Source organism: Lasioglossum baleicum, chromosome 9, assembly GCF_051020765.1.
Source record: "Lasioglossum baleicum chromosome 9, iyLasBale1, whole genome shotgun sequence".
Taxonomy (NCBI): Eukaryota; Metazoa; Arthropoda; class Insecta; order Hymenoptera; family Halictidae; genus Lasioglossum; species Lasioglossum baleicum.
Window position 1 is genome coordinate 15,248,055 of NC_134937.1, and position 17,370 is coordinate 15,265,424.

General features: G+C 35.7%; 1 protein-coding gene across 2 annotated transcripts in view; it reads right to left on the reverse strand.

Moving 5' to 3' along the window:
• Positions 1–17,370, reverse strand: part of LOC143212298 (carboxyl-terminal PDZ ligand of neuronal nitric oxide synthase protein) — a 63,588-nt gene that overhangs the window by 30,792 nt on the left and 15,426 nt on the right. For both annotated transcript variants that reach the window (XM_076430921.1, XM_076430920.1), the window contains exons 3-5: positions 2,480–2,551; positions 2,302–2,391; positions 916–977 (exon numbers count right to left, since the gene is read on the reverse strand). In XM_076430921.1, the coding sequence (XP_076287036.1) occupies positions 916–977; positions 2,302–2,391; positions 2,480–2,551 (224 nt within the window). The remainder of the gene's footprint in view (positions 1–915; positions 978–2,301; positions 2,392–2,479; positions 2,552–17,370) is intronic.

Genomic DNA, 17,370 nt, shown 5'->3' on the forward strand with positions numbered 1-17,370 from the left:
TTTATTATATAGATTACCAGACCGCGGATCTTCATGCAAAATAAAAATGTTTGCGAAGAAATTAAGATGTGATTAAGAAATGAAGTGTGTCAAGATATTTTCTGGATATCATACAATTGAGTTCATTATCTTTATAAATAACGAGCATTGTCAAAAACGCTCGGACATGGGTCCAATAGCGCGTTATACACAGCTAGTTGTGGCCTTGGGCAAAGTAGAATTTCGGGGCCCCCAACCCCAACTAAATAACTTTATGCGAAAAACGTAGAATTTTGATCTTGGATTTTGGTTTGTGTTCGGGCCCCTTTTGGTTGGCACGCCCAACGCGCCACTGCATGGGTCTACTTATTTTCGCTCTAGATGCACCAGAAACATTTTATTAAAATCGACGACTCCACCGCGTATCCAAGTATCAGAAAATAAAATTTTCTTTCCTGCACGAACCGTTTCATTAAGTCGTCTACACTATAAAGGTCTGTAATTCCCGTGAAACCTCTATTTTATTATATTCCGGGGACTTTTAGAAGCAATGAACACGTAAAATTATTAATATATTAGGAATAAGTACATCGTTACAAAGGATTTTTCCTTATCTCGATTGCTCCCCTCTGTGATCCAAAGAAAGTCATTAACTCGTGGATTAGATTGGACCTCGGATATCGCGGAACCGTGTCCACAGTGAAATAGTCTGATTGCAATGAAAGTGACGTGATTTAACATTCTTGGATCTCTGGGACTGGCGATATTGAAATTCCAATACGGCCGTAGTTTCTTTATTACACCTAGGAGGGTACCGAGTTCAAGTATGATTGGGAGTCACGGATGAAGTAGCCATAGCAACTCGTCTCTAGCGCAAAAACCTCGGGAAAGATCGTTCGCCTCGAGACCGAGGCGCGCCGGGTTCGATCATCTTACCTGTATATGGGATGGTGCATCAGGTATATCTTATTCTCGTCCATCCACTGTTGCTGCTTCTTCTGCGGGAACACAGGACAAATAACGATTCATTAGTCCGAGTTGCGGATCGTTTGCTCGCGTGTTACGGCACGGCAACGTATTGTACATTTTAAAGGGCAATTAGCCGACGACCAACCGGCTCATTTGTTAATAATAAAATACAACTTGTGTAACCAGTAAATTTCATATATGGTTTTACTAGCGACCGACCGGGTCGACTCTTTCTTCAGGACGCGAACGGTACAACCTGCGAGTGAATCTACATGACAGGTAATGAAAGGTAATACATGAAGAGTTAGGATACATTTGCAATTCTCTTTGAACTTCAGAAAATTAAATCTAGATTTTGATAGGATTTTAATTCATTCTATACAGTGTTCGCACTATACAGATAGTTTGATGTACTCGAATAGGACTAGGTTAATACATAATAGTAAAAATCGAGGATCTATAGATCATTGTGTTTCTACATTAATATTTTATACTCTGGACTCAGACGAAATGCTCTTAAGTCTCACTAGACTGCTGATTTATGACAACAATGAGTAGATCAAATGCAAAAAACATTTAAAATATTTAAAAATGATTGTATCATTTTCCACTCTATCATCAAATAACTCCTGTATCTTGCAATTTATACAGACAATTTTTGTGTTGCATAAAAATCTACGGTCTACTCATTACTTAATGACTAACCACTTGAATTTGTACATAAAGTGATTCGTAGACAGCAGATCATCGTGCAAAGTAATAATTATCTACATCAGTTGTAGGAAATAGAGATTAAATTGAAGTCTAACAAAAAATGTTATTTGTGTAACAAATAAATGCCTAAAATCTGGTCTAGTGATTACTTATTCTTCTGTATGGATTCACACAAGGTGGACCCTTATATGTAGTCATCATTAGACAGCGGAGTTTATGCATTTATAGCAAATATGAATATGTAAAATTTAAAACAATGATTTAACAATTTAACAAAAACTAATAATTTCGAAAAATCCATAAAATGACGATATCGATATTAAAATTAAGAGAAAGAGCAAGTAAAATTTCGAATTGAACGCTGTTCAGTAGACTGGATCTGTGTATGTAGGTTTCTGCGAACCTGATTTGGTGGAAAATTATGGGAAATGCCCTTCGAAATGCGCACATCGGTTCGTTAACTGTTTGATAGAATGCCCGTGTTGTCGGTTTCACGGATGACAAATTCGAACGGAATTGCAACGAACGTGTCGCGGTGACGAACATGGAGCAAATTCCAAAGCAATTACGGCCGTGGCGCGAGTCGCAAGAAACGTCTCGAGATAACAAGAGAATAGACAGACGAAAAGGGCACGTTACCTTCTTCTTCCGAAGAGTGACTTTCAGACCGTCCACCGATACCTCTAGCGTCACTTTCTTCTTTTTGATCCCTTTGGCCTTGAACTCGTACTGAGGACAAAACAAGACCGACGTTAACGACATTAACTGCCATCCAGCCAGCTCCCCCCGCGGTTAATTAGAGATTATGCGAACTCACGCGGATTCTTCGCATCGCCGCCACGATCTCCACTCGGCTGGTCGGTCGAGGAACCTCCATAGAGCCGATGAACTACAGGGAAAAAGAGAATTAAAGGGTCTTCTTGGTTCGTTTGCATAGGCGGCCCCGCCAGACCGTGAGTCATTCTCGTATTGCCGGTCGCGGAGTAATTTTCTTAATTGCTTTAGCGATTTATTACACTGATTCGCGGTGGTGCACCACTGCGCGTCAATCATCCTACTCTTTTGGAGCGTATGCGTCTCGGCAAAGACGAACCAACTTCTCAGATTTTTCGTATTTCAGCAGATTTTCATTTCTGTTTTCTTTATTAACCCCTTGCACTGTGATTCATTTTATGACTACAATGATTAGAATTTCTGGGTTCTTCATAATTTTCTAGAAGTGGAGGGAAGTTTATATTTATTGTAGTTCTATGTATTCTCGCGAATGCCTATACAGGCTGATTCACTTAAGCGTGACCCCCAGAATATCTTTAATTTTGACAAAGGAAACATTTTTTATGTGTAACTTAAATGGTATCAAGTGGTCAGTGTGTATCGTAGGGTAACTCATAGAAAAATACATTCAAGTATGTAGTATGACGTGATCTTCGAATGACCTTGAACCTCGAAGATGAAGGTCAAACTTAAATCTTTGCCATAAGTGCATACAATCCGCAAAATATGGGCTTGAATTAAAAAAAGTACCTAATCGTTTCGACAATTATAAACAGACCGTGGAACTTTATGCAAAATAAAAATGGTTTTCTGCAACAAACAAAGGCCAAGTAATAATTTCTTTCATTCTTTGACGATGTCCATAAGCTGTAACTAATACATTGATTGTTTTAAACTTCAAGTATCCATTTTTGCCATAAAATCCGCAGTCTAATTGTAGAATAAAGAGCCGGTCATTTCCTAACGTTTAATGTTAAATGATATTTGCTTTCTGTCCAAAGTGTTTTATCTATTCCAGGTAAAAGAAATTTCAATTCGAGCTTTTAGCCGGCGTTGTATTAATTTGATGCGAGCGGCGAACATTGGGAGAACGACGGACGAATGGTGACTAATTAACAGTGGAATGATCGCGAATTGAATATACTCGTCAGCAGTGGATTCTACGGTGGCTGAGTTTGGAAAACAAACTCGGAAATCTGGGATCGTTCGCGGAACGCTTGTCGCGAATTATACCGAACTGCTGCGCCGGGGTGTATGGTTCTCGCTGCGTGTCTATTCTGAACACGCAGGTGTGCACCGTTTTCGATTCACGATCGTTCGAAGTCGGGAGTAAAACGTATACAGTGGGTCCAAAAAATATTAGCGCATTTCCGGTTTTCGAAAAAGTTTCAATAACCAATCTATTATACGTTTGTAAAAAAAAAAGAAGCGCGTAACAAACCTGCACACTTTTTTAAACTTGAGACATTTACTATCAAAACCTCATTATTCGTCCCTAAGATATTCAATCAATATTCCGGGCATCGAAGATTTTTTTCTGGGACAAAATCCACCATAGATTTGATGATTGATGCTTCCCTTTACAATTACACCCTGAAACATTTCTCGTTTCTTTTTGAAGGGAGAACTTCTTTAGGCGCATCGCGTATACAATTGCTGGGCACTGAATGTGTCTGTTCCGTCACGCTCCGAGAAGAAACACTATTCGGGTAAATTCGGGTTATTCTTTATCCCAAATTTATTAAAAACGAGGCTATTTATGAAATTCATTTGTCGGTATCTAAGAGACCCCACCTTACTATACATATATTTATGTGTTATTAGATCTTACCTTGCGAGGGATAAAGTTTTGATGTACAAAGTTAACTTAAAACAGGAAGGAAATAATTTAAAAGTTTAAGGTTTATACAAAATAACTCTTATTTGTAAAAATTTACAGTTTCATTAAAGCCCTGATCACGCGAGGCAGAGCACGGTTAGGGAAATATAAAATAGTTGATAGGGGAGGGGTGGTAAACTATTAGTGGGAGTTGTAAAGTGACAGTGGGGGACAAGTTTCAATCTTTCAATATATACATATTAGATTCAGTCAGGAGAAAAATTTTTCAACGCGTATCCAGAGGCGTTTTTATTTCGAACATTTTCGAGGAAAAACGTCTCTCATAAATATAGTGTGCCCATGGTTTTTGGAGGTACTGCATAAATACCGACCGCGCAAAGAATCGATTGCAAGACGCGGCGTCGAAGACTCCGCAGATCGCGCGGTTCCTCCCACTGCACTGTTGCAAATGCCAAAACAGATCTTGACTGGCACGTCGAAGTTTCGAACGTTGCGGGAGATCGAGAACGGATAACCGGAAATAGGCACGCTAATGCAACGACGCGTTTCATTTTGAGTGAGCGGTTTATAGTTGCAAACCATTCTACTTGAATGTATTGGCACAGAAATGGAGTGAAACGGAGCGACGCAATACACAACCTTGCGCAAGAAATTGTTTGTACATTACTGTTCACAAGCGTGCTCAAAGATTTTCAATTTGTTCATTGCTCTTAGTTGCTCATCGATACAATTTTTCGTGTTTTGTATTCCGACGCCCTTTAATCGGGATAATTTTTCAAAAATTAGATCGAACGACTTGATTTTCTAACAATTAGAAGCATTGCAAACAATATTTTGACAAAATTTCAATTGGTAATAGTTGTTTGAAAAAATTAAAAAATAAAAAATTCCGCTTTTTAACACCTTTCCATTTGAGTCTTGTAGATCTGTGCTAGTTATATACGTACTAAAAATTTCAGCAAGATCGATGAACGTACGCACGAGCTACAAGGGTTGCAAGGGGCGAAAATCACAATTTTTCACGACTTTTCAAAATCTTTTTTGCAAAAATAGTCGAGTCGTTTGATGCAATTTTAACCCCTTGCCGTACTTTCACGAGCCAGACTCGTGATGAAGGTTTTTAACAAAGTCTAACAAATATGAATGTTACGCGTTTCATTTTAGACGAAATAAAATTTGATTCTTTCGTAATCAATGTTTAAGCATTAAAATAAATGTAGCCATGTAAAATATATACATTTTCTTATCCCTTCTACGACATTTTTGTGCATAAAGACGTTCTAATCACTGTAACTGTAAAGAAAATGATACGGCAAGGGGTAAAAATGGTATTCTTATTTAAACTGCGTTCGAACACTTTCGTGGGCTACTGTACTGTATACAGAGACTTCAATACATGAGTAACTATTAGGTTGTTGCATATGAAATGTCCGATTTTAGAATGCAACTTTTAGAAAACGTTTCGATCAAGAAATGCTATTACAGTCTGTAGGTTTAATTATATAAAACTTTGAGGTACAAATCTAATTCTTAACACTAAACGTACCACGACAATTAATGAATTTATAAAGATGCTTTCATAAGAAATGATTTAATAAATATCTTTATTACAGCACGTATTATAATAAGAATCGAGCAAAGTCTAAATAAATTAATTCTCGTCATGTTTGTAAGGCACCCACACGTGCCTGTTACTTTTAGAGTTTCATATTTATTGTATAATTTTACTTTTAAATAAAGTTTATCTCAACGTCAACCAACGCGACTGTCGTGTGTTCATTTTATATGTCTGGAAAAATAACTTATTGACGATAGCATTATGTGATTTTTGTGCGAAATGTGGTGATTAATTAACGTACTAGTCATTAATGGTAAAAAGAACTACAAAATCAAGATAACAATCTTGTAAATGAAAAACGTGAATGACCATAATATCTTATTTTTACCGTAATACAATCAAGAAACTTGAAATTTCTAGATAGAATAACACTGGGTATACAAAATTGCGTTTATTTCATGTCACTGAAAAAAACGGACATTTCATATGCAACAACCTGATAAAATTAAAATGTAAGCATTAATTTACACTTAATACCGTCGTGAAAAAGTTGCGCGAATTATTAGGTCTGCTCCATTAACCACAGAAAAGAAATACATCGAGTATGATGTTTCAGGTCATTAAGCACGGTCTTTTGGCGTCGCGTTTGGGCTACAGGTTCTCGTTTATATTTCCCAAAGGCTTTCAGTAGACCAGAAACTTAAGAGGCGCGTCCGTACATGTGTAGCTGTCTTCCCGAGAAACTATTTCCGTCCTGATAGAGAAGATTAAAGGTTTTGAAAAACGTGTGATCAGCGTGAAATTGGAAAAAAAGGAAGAAGAAGACGAAGAAGTCGAAAGGAAAATAATCGAGCGTAGGGAGGTCTAGTATATAAGCACGAAGCAATGAAAACAAATGGATCGCGTGCGAATATTGAGCACCGCTACCGAGCCGTATTTAGAATTTCCCCATTGAAACGATGACCTGGCCACGTGTTCGGCCGACTCGTTGCACACGTGGTGATCTCCCACGCATATACGCACACCAGACACGCGGATGCCGGGCCGGGGACCCGACGGACCTGCGACGATCGAATTTCTCGGGTAATCCGCGATCGATACCGGCGCGTACGACTTTTAAACGGGACACGAATCCACGAGTTTTTACCAGGAGGTAATTCCCGCATGAAAATATAATGCACGCATCGCGACCGATCTACGCTATCACTACTCTTTGAAGTTATACGTTGCGGAAAGTCCTCCACGCGTTCGTACACGACCTTTTATTTCCATAAAATATTTACGGTCATTCGTAATAACATTCAATTTGTTCATTTTCTTCACCGTCGTTTCCAACGTTGTATAAACTTGCTGAAACTTGAATAATCTTTAAAGCTTTTGTCGACTACTTTTCTGTACAACTTTTGTGCTACTACGAGGCTGTGTTACACTGTTGCGTTCTTGTAAACTAGACAGCGGATCTTCATGCAAAATAAAGATTGTCTACCCGTACTGCAACAAACTGGAGTGAAATAGAAAATTATTTTCATTCTTAATATGTTTAATAGATTGAACATATTTATAACAATATGTTTAAATTCTTCTAATGTTTTACGCTTGCTCATTTCTGGGCTGCTCTTTACTTTACCGGACTCAAAGTTTCTGCCTTTCTCCTATAAATTATGATGTATTTGGTATGTAATCCAGTAGATTTATAACCGGGGCGGCTGCAGATCAAAGTTTCGATCCTGAAGGATCAATGGTTAACCCCATTTTTATTATAAATGCATAATGATCCGCTGTCTATTATAAATCTTTTATCTGGGGATGACCAGTTAATTCGTGATTCGAGTTCACCATCACCTTTCAGTAACTATTTATTTTTTCATTGCGTTTCCATGTTCGTATAAACTATTGGGTTGGCAAGAAAGTAATTTCGGTGTTTTAAGGTGAAAGAAAACCGAATTTCTTTATGTAAACGATGAACTTTAATCAATAAAATATTTTCTTATTTATTATTTTTTGCAAAAGATGATTGAACAAAAGGGAAAATATCTTATTCATTAAGGTTTATTGCTTGAATAAAAAAATTGGGCTCTTTTTCAACTCTTGTCAACCCAATATATTGTGTTTACGTTGACTGCGCAAATTTTGGTTCCCTCAATTTTATTTATCTTTCGTTTTCTTAAGCGTTCATTATTGCAGAGTCACTCGGTTAAACGATTAAAGTGACATACTTCCATTTCAAACGAAAAGAACTTTTATAATTTTTAATTTTGTAACTTGACAAAAATTTATGTATCTTGTAGAAATATTGTTGAGAACACAGAAGAAATTACTTTGAAATAACAAGTAGAATCGGCCGGTCATGAACAGACAAGCTTTGATTATTTTCAGGATAATAAAAACTAAATTGGAGAATATCCAAGCAAATATTTTAGTAATAGTCCCCACAAAATATTATTACTCAACTGCGAATTTTACGCATTCATGACGAGACTAAATAGGGGAGGTATAAAACTGTGAAGACACTAAACGAATTTAAAAATGTTATTATTAGACTGCGGATTTTGATGCATTTATGAAGAGATTAACTGGGTGAAATACAAAACAGCGAAAAATTTAAAAATCTGAGAATATTGTTACACACATGTTGATTTCAACGTAAAAAGACTATTAAGGGATAAAATTAATTTTTATTTAACTGCTGCTTCCCACAATCGATGTAGAATATTTTTATTATGCATAAAGATCCACGAACTAATTATTACTGTGAAAATATGTTAAACAACTTTAACGAATACACGTGTATGTAACTTCAGTTCCTTGCAATTGACATGGAAAGTTTTTATTTTGTACACATATGCACTGCCTAATTATTACAATGTTTTGAATAATAAATTCTGATTCGAACTTTATGTATTAATTGTAAATCCTTCTCTGTAATATGAAGGTGACGTTAGAAACAATTTTAGATTGTTTTACAAAGTAAGGAGATTGTAAACGATGAATTGTTTAGAAGGTGCAGTCTGAAATATCGTTTCCAGAAAATCCTAAGCGCGAGTACAGAAATACTTGGATGAATGCGATCGAAGCGTGACCAAGTCAGTAGCCGGACACTTGACCGCTTGAAAGAAAAGCGACGTCAACACGGTCTCTGCCAAGAGGAATCATCCGTGGCTAAAATTATTGTGACTTTACTAGGCCAAAAAATTACTACCGTGAAGTGGAACGTATGGGAAACCTATTCTGATTCGCGGATTCATCGCATGTAACCCTTAAGTGGACCTTCAAAATTTTTAAATCCTAGGATTCGATTAAATTATACTGAATATTTAGTATTAGGTAAATGATAAATCGAAACGTAATAAGATGGTTATTTTGTGAATAGACTGCGGATCTTTATGCAAAATAAAAATTGTCTGCATTTGTTATAAGATACAGGAGCCAATTCACAACACTTTCCTTTCTATAATAATTTCTATTTAATTCTTTCAATTTTTACACTGTGTGAAAATGCAGTTACTCATTTTTTTCATAAATCATATCTGTGCCGGAGTCATTTTTGACCGGGAACATCCAAATTGTCATTTAAGTACTCAATTTGTGACAATTATACTAACTGAATAGCTGTTTCATTGAGGATATCGGAAAGACGAATGTGTCTACACGAGATATCATCAAAAGTAAATTTTTTAAAATTATTAATTAGAGCTGTGAACGATCCTAAGCATTGCCAATTATGTATATATGTAGGTATAGAAATCGTCCGTATTCCAAACAATCACTTCTAACAGATTGAAATTTTCGCAATTATAAACAAAATAGGGATGTTTTTAATCGTGTAATTTTTTCCGGTTGTTCGAACGTATTATTTTTCATTTTGACTCATTGTCAATTGGAAAATTAGTCGTTGTGGCGATTCAATTTAAAGTCGAGAAGAAGCGCTTCCAAAACACGTATAACAAAAATTGATAAATGCAGCAGCGAATGGTCCTCAGCGTCGATAACTGTGTGGTTGCCAAAAAGGTCCTGTATCCGGAGGTGACTCTAAGTTCAGCCAAAATTTGTCCACCTACCTACGTGAATCGTTCATTGAACTTGACGAATACGCCAACTCGAAAAATTAGCTAGCATTGCACCTATCAAGTACAACATTTGATTTTTACCTTATAAAATCGAACGAATTAAATTGATTTATATATAGATTTTGTAAGACTTTTATCATAACACGGAAGTGCTTCAATAATTGATTGCAAATTCCACGAATCAGAGGTTACTCTGTTTTTGTCGATTTCCACCCACACCCTATAAATAAATTCGTTTCCCATGGAAGTATGTATCTCTATAATCTTAACCCCTTGCTGTGTTATTTTCTTTGTCATTACAACGATTAGAACTTCATTGTCTTTGTATATCGTAAGTAATGCTCAACACTAAACCTACCGAGCCTTAAAAGTGGCACATGTTCCCTTATAAAAATGACAAGATCGATTTTATTTAGACATTGTGCAGCTCCTATTGTAATATGTGCTCCACCAAAGATATCTATACAATCATCCCTAATGAAATTATTTTTATTATGGTAGTGATGGTAGGTTTAGTGTTAAATATAGGTTACAAAAGAATAAGTTTTATATCGCCATAAAAGAATGGCATAAACATTCAAACTTAGTGAATATTGTTCGAAGCGTCTGTATCTTTTCTTTTATCAGAAATGTCGTAGAAGGGAAAAGAAAATGTATATATTCTGTATGGCTACATTTATTTATACGCTTAAATATTGATTACAAACGAATCCAATTTTATTTCATCTAGAATGAAACGCATAACATTCATATTTGTTAGACTTTGTTAAAAACCTTCATCACGAGTCTGGCTCGTCAAAGTACGGCAAGGGGTTAATTATTGTAAAATATAATACCGGTTATTGGACCGTGGCAAGTTGAGTGTTAGTAGATTTCTTGAGTTTAGGCGACTTGGTTAATCCACGAGAAACGGGGGAGGAGAGTCGAAAGTCAACGAGAAACGTACAGGCGTCAACTGGGAATAGGCGAAACCGTTTGCTCGGGAAGTGACCGCTTTACGAGCTTAGACGCCGTCCGCACAAAAGCTTTAACCTTTCCGAGAAACGAACACCTCAGAAATAAACACGTGCGCGATGACGCCACGACTATCCAGCGTGCCGGCATCGACCAAAAATATCTCGCTATCGTTGTCGCGATTGTTGCATCGTCACCGTGTCCATCGATCGAGCACCTCGTCGACTCGTTCCATCAGCTGTACAAGTTGATTCAGACAGTTCCAAGATCGATCACGTCATCCACAATAAACTAATGACTAGACTGCGAATTTTGTGCATTTATGGCAAACATGGGTACGTACGATTTAACATTAAACCTACCGACCATCAAAAGTGACTGATGTGTATAGTATTATAAAAATAACAAGATTTTTATTTATATCTCGTGCGATTTTTACTATAATATAAATATATAATATAATATAAATACCTCCTTTATTTTTAATAGCGCAAAAGATATTTATGGCATAATTTAAATGGTATTGAAGGAGGATTACCACATAGAAGGACAATTTCTTCTGTCCGGTTATTTTTTCATAGTTTTTTTCAAGGTCGTCGTTATTTTTTTATCGGGAAAACATTTCTTTTTGTTCCATCCTATAGCGGCTGAAAAAATACATTTAATATGCTTGATTCATTAACAAGATAGAATTTTAAAAAAAGTTCTCCCGATAAAAAATAACGATGACCTTGAAAAAACTGTGAAAAGATAACCGGACAAATAAAAATTGTTCTTCTATGATATTCCTCCTTCGATCCCATTTAAATTATGCCATAAATATTTTTTTTTGTGCCATTCAAAATAAAGGAGATATTTAAGTGGCCTCCTTCAGCTGAGACACCCTGTATACTGGAGTCAAAAAATATATTCAATAAATTCCCATGAAAACACCTTCACAATTTCAATAATTGTCAAATAAAAAATCTAAAATGATTCATTTTACAATTATTAAAATTATTTAGTTGCTTACATGGAGATTGATTCAATAACTTCAATTCAATAACTATTCAATAACTATTTTACTAAAAATTGTAGAAAATTTAAATAAATAGAGCCTTGTCATTTTCATAAGCTAAAACATTTTTATCGCTTTTAGTGCTCGGTAGGTTTAGCGTTAAATCAGTGGACATGTTAAAAATATTTCAGGACATCAATATATTAGTTTCAGCTTAATAGGATAACTAAAAGAACAATGCAATTTTTATTTGGCTAGAATCATCTGTAGGTGTGTACAGAGTGATTCAAATAATCCAGACGTTAATTTCGAAGGTCGTAAAAATGTTAAAAAATAAACATAATAATACATCGCATTCTCGAAAACAAATTTACATAAAAGAATGAATCGAAAACATAGAATTTCGCTGTCCGTGGTTTCGTTTCCGCAGACGCAATTGAAAATTCATCGGGCACGTATGCTATTGAATAGAAGTCTATTGGCATGTCTGAGCATGACTTGCCGATTCTACTTCTTCTGAATTCCAATGTGCAACGAATCTTCAAAATCGATTTTCCGAGAAGACAAGTTGTATTCTACAGAATGCTTCAAATAATTGGAAGAGCTTCAATGTGGTTCATAATAAATTCATGATTCGAAAATTACTCTCTAAAATTACTGTCCCAGATCGATAATAAATTCACGACTTCAATGAGACTGAAATGAGTTTACCGACTTCAAAAAGAATTTTCAATGTTTTTCACGAACGGACATGGTTTGCGGTTATAAATTAATTCAAATGGCCAACTCCATTCTCCTCTGTGGATATCGATTAGATTCCAACCGAAATTCGTTGGCAAACCACAAAGATGCCCTACAAGGATCTATTCTGATATCTATAGCAACGTACCGGGTGACTCAAATATCCATGTCATGAAATTCATTTGCAAACCACAGTTATCCAAAAATATAGTTCTGCAGTTTCACCCTAACTCTCTTCTAAATTCTAGATTATTCAACAATGTCCCGCCCATTTGTCCATTTTGAAACTTTTATGTATAACAGTTACGTGACAGAACTTCATTCCTAATTTTTTTAAAAGTCACTCAAAGGTTTGTTTGGGAAAACCACCCCTGAAATATAAATTATTTTTCTCAAGCGTTAACAATTGATTTAAGATTCTGAGAAAAATGAAAAATAAAACCTAGGCTTTCCACTCATGTTACCCTTAAACTAAAAAATTGTAAGGAGTACATATCCGAAATTTTACAAGATAGTTTTCTTTGTTTCATTAAAAATCCAAGGCTTCGGAGCAGATTAGGTTCATAGCAAAGGACATTGTTAGTAAACCAAAAAATGAAAAATCCTGCTAGGTCCTATGTGTACCAAACGTTTCCACGATTCGCTTGTGTTGGATCAACGAAATCGCTACTAATAACGGGACAAAGCCGTCTATTCCTTGAACTGGCCACTATCAATACACGAAATCCTTTCAACAAACGAATCGCCAACTTCCGCGATGCATTTCCGATTCCCAGAAACGCTGGCGATTTTATGCGGCCATTCGGCGAGCTCGAATTGTGCAGTAAATTGTAGCGAAATGTTTCACGAAAGTGGACCCTATAAACGAGACCAAAGGAGAAGTAGTAGAACGAAAATACCTTGAAGAGCCGCACAGACCTGCGGAAAGTGAATATACTACAAGTGAATATATATTCCCATATATTATTGAATTTCAGCTCCGTAATACAATAGCTTCTGCACGCCATGCGTTCAACAACAGTGCGTTGCGCAGTCTATCAAGGAGATTCATCAGAATAATTAAGAATCTCAACCTTGATGAATCCCCGCGAAGTCTGCTGGACGTTCGATGAATAACCAAACGTTGAACCTACGATATTCCCATTGTTTTGTGCACTACGATCTCCGAATGTAAACCAGAGATCTGTCGGGCAGAAATGTGTTATGGTTTCCATTCTGTTTCCAGCGTTTCCCGATCCTGTTTTGAACGGCTACTTATGAAACAACTGTTCGAGGCTCGTAACACCATCATCGACGATACTCGGAAGAGATCTTCCAGAAATCGCGTTCTCTCAGCACGGCGAACCCAGCCTCAGCCTTCGAAATTAGTTTTCCCGGAAGAGCCGCGAGAAACTATTCGCGCGTGACCGGGTCTTTTGTTTTCTTAACGGACGAGCGTAATTGGAATCGTAAGTCCCGACTGCCTTCTTCGGCAGACTTGCGACCGTAGCTTATGAGCAATCCTGGAGTTACAGTGTTGTGGACAAAACGGTTGACCAAACCGGCAACCAATGTGTCAGCAAAAGAGGACATGAGGAAGTGAAGAGGGTCAGCCAAGGTTGGAACCTAAAACGTTTGCTCTTAACGTGTTCACAGTCAGCAATTGAGAAAATTAGATGGCAAGGGACTGTCGTAAAGGCTGGGACACGTTTTGTTTATTGGCTACAAAATTTCATAGGATGGGAATTACGTTTTCGCTGCAGAAGGTATAATGAGAGCGTTAACGGATAAAAAGTTATAGCCAATTTTCTGATGACAATGTATTCACTCCAAAAAGTCTGGAAACTAAGTGCTGAAGCGAAGTTGAAATACAAATCAAAACTAGAGTATTTATTTCTCAGATCATGATTTGACAGAGAGGAAACATTGTTCACTCAATAATAACCGGCTTTCACAAGAACACGACACAAATATTCGAAGGATTAACATTACGATGACGAAGACATACATTTATGAAGAAGACACTATTATATGTATTTTGATTTCAAGGCCACCCATGTTGTTTTAATGGGGCAGTATACTTTCATTACTGTAATAATCCTGATCGCAAGATGGATTTATTGACATGTTATACGTTAGCCTTCAATTGACCTTTAGATGACCTGTACCTGCCGCATCGACATTTGATTGGTTCGACTAAAATACTGATGACCACTTGTCTGTTAGGTTAATGTTGCAGAGAGACTAATACTCAAAGTTTAAAGCAAAGGTTAGCGTACCTACGTGAATGGATTATTTACATTACGTTTGTTTATCGGTTACAATACTGTTTTTGTAAGATTTTAAAGGCATGATATGTGTTATCGTTATCTCAGCCCCTTAAAATCCAATATTTATTCTGTTATAAATTTTGTGATGTTGTCAGGAGCAACAGGGGTGTCTTGATCCTAATTTTAGATGGATCACCCTGTACGGACGTCTAAAAATCACCCCCTGTCCTCTACAAATCCCTCCCTAAACTGCGTGTCCCACCCAGAATTGATCCCATCCAAGGACCTCCTTTAGATATGATAATATAGAAATTATTTTAGAATATATTTAGAAAAAACGAATTTCTCTCAAAAGAACTTTTGCTTCAAAATTACTTTGTTTTAAATATTTTCCAGAAGTTCATATTTTTTTTAATCACTATGTAGCTAAATTTTTTAAAATCTGTGTTTTAATTCGTATGACTCCTGGACAAAGAAGTTATAATGGTTTAAATCCTATTCAAGGTAGCACAATACTGTTATAAAACTCATTTCCATCGTAACCGCAGGCTTCGACGTCGACAGAGACATTTAGGTGACTTATTTCAGATGAAATATCGTTCCTACATTCCTGAAAAGGTCATGCGATCCTACCGCGACGATCTCAATCTTCTCGTTGATCAAACAATAATGTCGTTCATATCGGATGTCTCGCATTTAGGGTGACCTCAGTCATGCCCTAATTGAAACGAGTGATCCATATACAACACGATCTGTCGTACAATTAGTTATGACCAGACTGCAGATTTTATGCATTTATAACAAAAATGAGCAAGTGCAATTTAAAACAGTGAAAGTATTAAAGAACTTTAAGGGTGTTAATAATATTTTTTTCACCACATTAAAATTATTAATGAAGAATTGAAATTTATATTTAGTTCCTGCGTCTTACAATTGATGCACAAACTTTTTACCACGCTTATATTAACTTGCCGTGTTGTTGTTATATGCAAGTTAAATCTTGTAATCGAATTTTAAACCTCTTTCCATAGGCCAACATACTCTAATCTTGCTGAAATTTTGTATACACACTTTCTTCTGATGGCAATAAAAGTAGAAAATAAAATATATAAAAAAAAATGTACTAAGAAGGAGAAAATAATTTTTCCCTGGATCTTCATAAAATTCCGAATTCAGTTAAATGATTAATAATATTTTTCCCCAAAATTGTAAGCAATTATAGTTCAAAATTTCTTCTGTTATAAAATTAGGGTCGGAATAGATAGAAAAATTTAATACAAATTTAAATAAAATCATGTCATTAGTGACTATAAAAATAAAAGCGTGGAGCGCTAATGTATACATTGACGTAATCTTCGTGGGCGCTCCACGCTTTTATTTATAGTCTTATAAATTTATATTAAATTGTTCTATCTATGCCGACACTAATTTTATAACAGAAATTGCTTAAAATTTTCGGGAAAAATATTATCAATCATTTAACTAGATTCGGTATTTTATGGAGAACCAGGAAAAAAATTATTTTCTCCTTTTCAGTGCATTTTAATATAAGCTTTTATAAATGGTTTTTAAAGTTTTTTTATTTTGCATAAACATCCGGAATCTAGTTATGACAATTATACGTAGGTACAATTTCAAGTAGTAAGCAGATTAAGGGAGTTTAGAAACAGCAATGTATTATTTTCAGCTTACTAAGATTATTTAAAAAACGAAGAACCGTGTTAAAGAGTTAAAATTGAAGAATTTGTTCGTCGCCCTTGCCAAGGATTTCCCATGGTTTCCATGGTCCCAAATGCGACATACGCTCCAAAATAATTTCCTGTGTCCAACGAACGCACAGTGGGCTGGAAACCCGTTTTTTGTAGCCAAAATAATTTCACCGTTATTTCAAGGTTTAAAGTTATAGTATAGTAGGTCGTTGTATTCGTCTCGACGCTAGCTAGAATATTATGAAGTCAAAAATATTAACGTGTTTAAAAAATCGTGACCTCCATTTTTATAAAAAGAATTTTTATATTTTTTATACTGGTAGAAAAGTGCAACTTTAAAAGTTGCAAGTACTTTACTTGATATGCATGTTGCTTTCCACAATTTTCTAGTATGAAACAAATGTCATATCAAACACTTTTAATCATTTTTTTTAAAACCCTTCTCAAAGATTGACTTGTTATGGCGGCATTTATACATGGATTAAACATTGCTTCGGAACTAATTAAATAATGGAAATGCGCCTATTAATATGTAGAAAACATTAACTCAAACCTGTTATTTCACGGTCTATAATGAGTTTTTATACTAACTGATTTCACTTTCAATTTCTGTGTCGTGTCTTCTTGCACACATAATCATTAGACTGCGGATCTTTATGCAAAATAAAAATGCTCTGCATTGTTTAGCGGGAACAGAACTAAAATAAAAATTTATTTTATTCCCTAATGTCTTTATTACATTAAATACAATATTACATACAATGTTCTTAAACTTTTCAAATCTCGCTGTTTTATATTTCACCCAACCAATTTCTTCAT